This window comes from Phaethon lepturus, unplaced genomic scaffold (assembly GCF_000687285.1).
Source record: "Phaethon lepturus isolate BGI_N335 unplaced genomic scaffold, ASM68728v1 scaffold26792, whole genome shotgun sequence".
NCBI lineage: Eukaryota > Metazoa > Chordata > Aves > Phaethontiformes > Phaethontidae > Phaethon > Phaethon lepturus.
Window position 1 is genome coordinate 1 of NW_010521604.1, and position 8,627 is coordinate 8,627.

Here is an 8,627-nt window from a genome sequence, read left to right on the forward strand (position 1 = left end):
AGCCACGGCCCCTTTTCCAGCCTCCTTGCGTCTCTCTCAGCCCTTAGGAGCTGCCCTCCTCCCTGCTCCTGCCTGCGGTCAGGCCAAGCCCGGGGCTGCTCCTGGCCTTTGATTTCACGCACTCGCTGCTGCCCTGCTCCTGGCTTGGAGGCACCGTCAGCACTTTCTTCACCTGCGCCCCAGCTCCTCGGCTGTGCCTGGGGAAAGGCAGCTTGAGCACCCACAGACAGCGGTGGCTCTCCCCGAGGGCAGCGGAAGGGAGCAAAAGCAGGTCTCTGCTCTGCTCAGGCACAGCCTCCTCCCCAAGAGCTGCCCTCAGCTACACCCTCCAGCGAGCAGAACAGGATCTGCTCCACACCCATCAACTCCACCCGCCTGTCCCAGGTGCATCCATTCCCCAGCACCTTCCTTCCCCAGCTCCATGTTCTTCCCCTCACAGTCAGACCCGCTCAGCTGCAGAGTTCCCCCTGGTTTTGCTCACCAGCGCAGCATTACAACTTTAACCACAAGGTCCTGGCACTAGATATTTCAATGACACTAACGAGCTTAGCAAGTGTGTGCTGGGAGCCAAGAGGAGCACTGCAGATGTTTACCCTGTGTGCCTGAGCTGCACCAGGCTGATGAAGGAGGCAGGCTTAGTGTAAAGACCAAACCAGGGCATCTCCGGCTGCTTTGTCCAATTCTCTCCTCACCCTCCTGGCCACCTTCTCCCCTTTTCCCTTCCTTCACCCTCTCTCCAACAGGCTGCATATGCAATGCCTTAACCATCAGGATGGTGCAACTGATCTATTCCAGGCAGAGCTGGAGCTACTCCAGCCAGGACAGCAAGGCAAGCAAAAGAAAAACACCTACTTGCTTTCCATCAGCTCATCCTCAGTGTTAGCGTCCAAGAGCACCATTTCCAGCCCGCAGCAACCTGCCCTCCAACACCCCAGTAAGCGCTGGGAGGGGGCTCTCCCTGGGGAGAGGCAAAGGCTGCAGCTCAGCCTTTCTCCCGGCAAAGCGGCCGCCTGCCCACCCAGAGACCCCGCACGCATCCTACCTCTTCCGTGGTGGCTGAGAATCGCGTCTCTGCCATCCTTCCACTTCCCAGCTCCTCCTCCCCCTGTGCTCAGGCAGAGCAGCACCAAAAGGGCTCTTCGGGGCGTGGAGGGCTTTTATAAAGTGTCCCCCAATCGCCCCCCGCTCCAGCCAGCCAGTCTCACCTGTGGAGCCCTGCCCAGGCATCGCCCAGCTCGTCAGCCCCATCGCCGGGCAGCAGCTCAGGCCGTGCCGGTAACGGATCCCCACAGAGCTGAGTGACCGCTCATGTGGGACAAAGCCTATTCAAGTGGCACCCCTGAGAAATTTGCAGTACGATTTCCCATTTAAAAATTAAAAATAAAGAAGGAAAACTGCCCGACCCCTGCCTGCCTGCCCAAACTGCTCCCCCCAGCACGGACCCCCGGCAGCTGCCCAGCACCGTCCGTGCGCGTTCACACGCCACAGGGAAGCTGCGATTTTGCCCTGGGGGTGCTCAGCACGTTGCTTTTCATAAAAGCTAGAAACAGGCTGGGTGCCCGAGTGCCATGTTTCAGACAAACAGGGCAGTTCCACTGGCGGATGACTTCTCTGTGCTCCTGATTTCTGTTTTCTAGCCCCTTCACCGGTTTTCACTGAGTTCATTGGTACATAAGTGTGGGAAGGACAGTCTTGGCCCCAATATGCCTTTGCAGGGACCATCTTCCTCAATTAGGCGTTGGGCTGATGACTTGCACCGTCAGAGCACAGCTCGTTGCATGTTCTCATGATTGCTTCCAAATATGCCGAATCAGTGCCATCAGCAAGGGGCCTGTGATCCGGAGGGTGGTGGCCCCAGAGCAGCCACAGCCCCTCGGACACATCTGCTCGTAGGATAAGCGCCTGGGGTGCTGTGGGTGCAAGATCAACTGCATCAGCCCTTTAACTGGAGACCGACAGTGTCCCCAGGCAGGGTGGCCAAAGGTAATGTTCTTTATCTGTGCCTCATGCTCCTCAGATACCAAATATCAAAATGTGCCTCAAGACACTCCTGTTATTAAACATTCCTCCGAGATTAGAGCAGTGCTTCCTTGGCTCTAGACTCTTCCCTCCCAGCAGAGCTGATGAACAGGATAACTTATCGAGACCTTCCCTTGAGCTGTTGGCAATGGCACAGGGACTTACTGACCCACCTCAGAACAACATGCTGAATATTTAGGACTTTTCCTGAGCTTGGTAAGCGATAACATCTTTATCATATGAGCCCTTTAAACCCTCAGAGCCTGCCAGGCCCCTCTGTCCTCACTGAAAGGACAATATCAGACCCAGGGCAGCAAATGCTGACAATGAAATAGTTCCTTGAGTGAACCGCAGTGCCAGGGCTGGCACACCAGTTGCACCTCCCCTCCCAGTGCTCTCACCCCTCCGGACACAGGGCAGCTACTGGAACAGACAGACAGGACCCCAGCAGAACGACCACTCTGCTCCAGCCTGGCCAAACTCAGGGTACACAGATACCCCAGTCACACCAGCAGCCTCCGGCTTCGCAGTGCCCGGCAAAGAGCTCTGGCTCCCAGCAGGTCGCACGCCTCCTCCCGCAGCAGGCTCTGAGCCCCGCTCCTGGCAGAGGGGTTTCCCCTCGGGCTGCCATCAGACCAACACCCACCACGGGCCCTCCGTTAGCAGCAGGAGGGGTTGGCCTGGGGCTCAGAGCAGGCTCCATCCCACCGCAGCCTGGGCTTGTGTCCCCTGCCCGCAAATGAAGCGCCCAAGGCTGCGCTCCTGGCTTGTGCCGGCTGTGAGCTCCCTGCGGGGACCGCTTGAGCCTCTCACCATGTCCTTGCACGATTATCCCATGTCACACCTGGGAAACACAAGCACAGGGGAAGAGACAACTGAGACATCGATGCAGCCTGAGGAATCGGTCCATATGGAATACTCGGGGATGCTCAGGTCTACAAAGAGACTGCCACGGGTCAGGAAGGATGAGCCATGGCAGGCGCGTGAGACTTAGCTGCCCAGCTCACCCCTGGGGGACAAATGCCGAGGAATGACCCCAGGCAGGGCTGGGGAAACCGGCGGAGACGGCTCTGTTGGCGAGGGAGGGGGATGGCTGGGCAATTAGGAAGCAAAGCACCAAGGCATAAATCCAGAACCTGAGCAGACAGAAGGAGATCAGCAAAGACACCAAGGTTGAGAGTTCAGATCCTGAGGAACCAAGTCAACCTCTGTTACATAAGTCTACAAAAGCCTTAAACTCAGTTTTGCTGAGAAATGAGTTGTCAGCAATGATTAAACCCCAGAGAAGTCATAAAACCAGCAGATATTGATAAAATGGGATGCTGATATGACAAATCTCAGCAGTGCACGAGCGGATGAGGGTCACACGTGGCGAGCAGCAGAGCTTGAGCAGCGGGAGCAGGGCTGATGGGACACAGAGGCTTCAGAGGCGGGCTCAGCCTCTGGAGCATCGCTGGGGGCTGCTGGCATGGCCAGGATCCAGGAAAGAGCCTCCTTCCTCAGCACGTAGCTCCACAAAGCCACACTTGAGGACCTTAGGTAAATCCAGGCTCCTTTCAGAGCCTCTGAGCACCCCTCTTGAGGTGGACGAGCAGCCCTGGGAGCGGGCAGAGCTGCCTTTTGAGGCTGAACTACTGACCGAAGAGCAGGGCACCAAAAGCCAAAAGTGTGGAAAAGAGACAGCAGTGGGATGCGGGGAACCAGCACGGGGTGCAGGATGGTGGCTGGGGCACAGGGCGGTGGCGAGGCGGTGGTTTTACACATGCTGCCTGCCTAAGGCAGCCTCCTGCCACGTGAGCAATTCTTCCTATTTGTGTGTACTAAAATAGCACCCGACGCCACTGATGGAGAAGGCAGATTTGGTGTTTGACCCAGAAGGAAATATAAGCTAATCTGCTTCATCTAGACAAAAAACAGAGGGGCTCATTCTGATATGAAGTGCTGGCTGAAGCCATGCACCTGATCAGCAACTGCAAGATTAGATAAGAACTGAACTTAGTCCCATCCCGCATGTATTAATGTGAGCTCTCTGGATGTCTGGGCTATTCCAGTTCAAGGGCATGAAGATGTTCACTTCACTGGGGTTCCTATTTGCTGCACTCTCTTTAGCAAGATGCATCCCCGTGCAGCAGGTATCTGGCCGCAGCAAAGTCCTCCTGGTGTCCTTTGACGGCTTTCGGTGGAACTACGACCAGGACGTGGACACCCCCAACCTTGACGCTATGGCTGCAGAGGGGGTGAAGGCGCGGTACATGACTCCTGCCTTTATCACCATCACCAGCCCGTGCCACTTCACGCTGCTGACTGGTGAGTCCCCACTGGCGCGAGCCAGACAGAGCAGCACAGGGTGCAGGCTGGGGACGGGCGAATTTAAAGCTTGTGCATCAGTGAAGGACACTGAGTCAGGCAGCGATCCAGCCTCAGCAGCACGCTGAGCTTTAGGATAGCTGTAGTTTGGAAATACAGTGACAGATGAGGCAATAGTTGCAGAAAGTGATAGAACTGAACCTGTATTTATCAAAGGTAAATAGCACCAGATGTCGTAGGAATTATGCAGCCGCCACCGAGACCCTGGTAGGAATTACGGGGAGGGGACCCCAGCAGGGCTCTTCCCTAAGTTCCGCTTTAATAACAGATCAGATCAACTCTTTTGTATATATTAATTTCTCATGCGTGCGATCTGCAGCTCGAGCTGGGTGGCTCTCGGCTGTTACTGCATGTATAGTCTCTATAGGTCGTCTGATTTCCCGATGGCACTTCTGCTCATCCAACCCTGTTTGCAGAGTCTGGGGTCTTCTCTTCTCCCGGTTCGCTCTGGCAGCCTCCAGGCACCCTTTTTGTCTGTGTCTTGAGACGTTTCCTTCTCTTTTGTTACAGGATAGTCTGTAGTTAAAGTTTATTTATACCTCCCTATCTACCAGGGTCACAAAACAAAGATTAAAGTACAGTTCACGCGGCCTAAGGCTTCATTTACTTTATTTACTAGTGTTAAGCTCTGGTGCAAATTAGTGCCTCACTTCAGTGTCTCCCCTTTGTTTTTATTAGCATACCTGCATTATTTATATTATATAGGTGCCAAATATTAATAGCCTCTAATCTGTGTACGTATTTGAGCACAACACAACATCGCAAACACACGAATATAATTACAAAGGCACGAGCAAAATAGTATTCCGTACAATATTCTCCTAATCTGGATTCGCCAGTCAGCAAGTGACAAGGCAAGAGCTGCAAAAAGGGATAGAACTGAACCTGTATTTATCAAAGGTAAACAGCACCAGACCAACCCGATAGCCTCCTTTGATAAGATAAACGATTCTTTTAGACAAGGGAATGCACTAAAAATTTAATCTTTCTGGACTTCGGGAATGTATTTGATACAGCGCCACACGGGAAATCATTAGTTAAGGTGGAGAAGATGAAGATCAGTACAAAGTCTCTAATGTGGGGAAGTAACGGGCTACAGGAAGAGGACGGCAGGTGATGCTGAGAGGAGATTGTCAGGCTGGAGGGAGAGCAACAGGGGAATTCCTGGAGAAGCAGTTTTGGAGCCAATCTTATTTAAGATTTTCATTAATAACCTGGCATAAAAGAGTGGAACATGCTAATGAAATCTGCTGATGAGAAAAGGCAGGGAGGCATTGTCGATACGAGGGAGGAAGGGGATATCGTGCAGAAGTAACTGTGCAGTCTTCAGGACCAGAATAATAAAACCAGCATGAAATGTAATAGTACAAAGTGCAAGCCCTTCATTTCTAATGGGAATTTCTGCTGCATGCTGACCTCACCAGTCGTGAACAACAGAGAAAGCGAAACACCAAAGCGATTAGTTAAATGCAGGATAACGGTGAACCCCGCCTGCGCCGAGAAGGGCGGGAGCACTTGCAGGTGGCACCGGCACCTCCAGGGACGAGGGTCCCCCGGCTCGGGGTCCGGGTGACATCCGCCTGGGATCAGCCCACCCGCGTGAGGAGCAGGCATCCCCCCAGACTCTCTTGCCCTGCGCTGGGAACGCCACTTTGCACGAGGCAGGGGAGGAAGGAGGCAAAGCGGAGGCAGAGGGAGAGCTGGGAGGGGGTGCGAGAGGCAGAAGCTCCTCACTGACCCGGAGCTTGCCCGTTGCCCAGCACAGGGGCGAGACCCCCCCTCCAGCCGCAGCCTGGCTCACCCCCGCCTCCTCCATCTCTCCTGGCAGGGAGGTACCTGGAGAACCACGGGGTGATTCACAACATGTGGTTCAACACCAGCACGGGTCAGAAGCTGCCCTACCACAGCACGCAAGCCGTGGACAGCTGGTGGGACAACGGCAGCCTGCCCATCTGGATCACCGCTCAGAGACAGGCGAGTGCGGCAGCCTCCTCTCACGCACAGACCCTGCACAGACGGATCCTGCCTGCAATCGCGTAGTGAAAGCTACAGGCAAGCCACGATCTCTAGTGGCCATGAGCTAACATCCTCACTGCAAACGACAGGCTAATTAGACCAGCAAGAAAATGAAATCCCCAGACACTGGCAGGAATAATTATGATCATTCTATTAAAAATAGCAAAAAATAATAGATGCATTTCAGCCTTATTAAGACATTAATAAAACAGGTTACCCTTTTCCTCTTTGAAGGAACCTCAGCCAGCTCCTTCGGGAACATCAGGAGCCCAGGGGTTTCACATGCTCCAAGGCACAAACCTTGTTTTTTCCACAGCCTGACCCAGAACCATTGGGCGGCAGCGTCAGGGGCTGCTCCCCTCTTCACCGGGTACTGCAGCAAGGCTTTCCTAGACCCCAGTAGGCTTTAAACCTGGCTTTGGGACAGGACCTGCGACCTGGCCCAAGACATGTACTTTTGCCTGTATTTACCTGCCAAATTGGCCCCATTGACACCAGGGTGAGTGCTTATATGATTGGAGTAAAACACACCTTAATGTCTTGACAGTCAAGAGACGGAGGGTCTGTGCAAGGGTCTGTGCAGGTCTGTGACTGTGCAATGGGTCACTGCTTCCAAAGTTATAACTAGTGTTACTAATGCAGTGAGAAAACCAGTATGCAGGAGGTTCTGGGAAGAGCAGTGCTTTCAATTAATCACTTTTAATTGGCAATGAGCAAGAAAACCTCATTAGAGGCAGAGGTAGACATTAAGGGGCTGAATGAACTAACCGCATTAGTAGGTGGTTGCAGTGACAGATGGAGAGATGCTGCAGGGCAAGTTCAGGTGAGTTTATGCAATGTCTCCACTAACAGGGTTTAAAGACAGGCTCTATCTATTTCCCCGGAGGAAGAGCAAAATATCAAGGGGAAGAAGTGAACATGAAGTTGGTGGAGCCCTTCCTCTTCAACTACAGCAACGAAACCCACTGGAGAGAGAACATTGACACCGTCATGGAATGGTTCACGGTGAACAGCCTCGACTTCATCGCCCTCTACTTCGGTGAGCCAGACTCAGCAGGACACAAGTATGGCCCGGAATCCTTGCAGAGGAAAAACATGATCAAGCAGGTAGACAGAACCATCGGTTACCTGAGGCAGCGCATCCGGGAAAGTGGCCTGGAATCAAGCCTCAACCTCATCATCACATCTGACCACGGCATGGAGACTGTCATAAAGACCAACGAAATTCACATCCAGACAGTACAGAACTTCACATTCAAAGATATCCAGTTTGAACTCTTAGATTATGGACCAAATGGACTACTGGTACCAAAAGAAGGAAAATTAGAGCATGTGTATTCAGTCCTGAAAAATGCCCACCCAAACTTACACGTGTACAAGAAAGCAGACTTTCCGAGGAGATTCCATTACGCCAACCACCCCCGGATCACCCCGCTGCTGTTGTACGGCGATCCAGGATACGTGATCCATGGGGTAAGATATATGCACAGACATATCTTACTGTCTTTCGGGGCTCTGCCTCTCTCCTCCTCTCCTTCTCATAGCACCCCAGTACCTACCCAGCTTTACACCTTCTTGTTGATTAATCTCTTTACAAACAGGTGGAAATTCCGTCTCTTTGTGTAAAGACCTTCTCTGCTGTTCAGAAACTAAAAGGTCCAGAAGTCTTGGAGCAGGACTTGCATGGGCACAGAATATCAGTTGCAAGATCCTCTCCTAGCTGGGCATTAAGGGAAGGCCCAAAGTCAAGGCCAGCAGCCAGCTTCCCATTGCGAAGCTCCCCAGTATAACAAAATGCGGATGTGCTTACATTTAGGGAGGGAACTTGTAAGACCCAAGTGCTTGAGACCTGTGTCTGGGCAGCACCCTCCACCTTCTGCAAAGTTTAACATTATTAGATCGACTTCAAAAACCCACAGAAACCAAACAGTGTTGAACCCTGCGGCCGCAGAACACAGCATGCGAGAGCCCCGTGCAGGAGAGGTGGGGACTGCCAGCAGTGCTGCTGCGTCGGCGCCTGCCGCCTCCCGGGGCCGCGCTTTGGGGGGCTGTCGGGTTTGGGCACTCACAGCCTCTCCCCCACTCAGAGATACAAGGTCCAGTTCAACAAAGGGGAGCACGGTTTTGACAACGAGGCCATAAACATGAAGACCATCTTCCGCGCCGTGGGACCAGCCTTCAAGCAGGGGCTGGTGGTCGAGCCCTTCGAGAGCGTCAATGTCTAC

The 8,627-nt window shown here is 53.3% G+C and overlaps 1 protein-coding gene across 1 annotated transcript; it reads left to right on the forward strand.

Moving 5' to 3' along the window:
• Nucleotides 1-4,052: 4,052 nt before the first annotated feature.
• On the forward strand, nucleotides 4,053-8,621 carry ENPP7 (ectonucleotide pyrophosphatase/phosphodiesterase 7; the record flags this gene model as incomplete). The annotated part of the gene is made up of 4 exons (XM_010281584.1): nucleotides 4,053-4,326; nucleotides 6,215-6,360; nucleotides 7,255-7,875; nucleotides 8,490-8,621. Coding segments are annotated over exons 1-4 (1,173 nt in total), but the record flags the coding sequence as incomplete, so codon positions are not given.
• Between the last annotated feature and the right edge of the window lie 6 nt (nucleotides 8,622-8,627).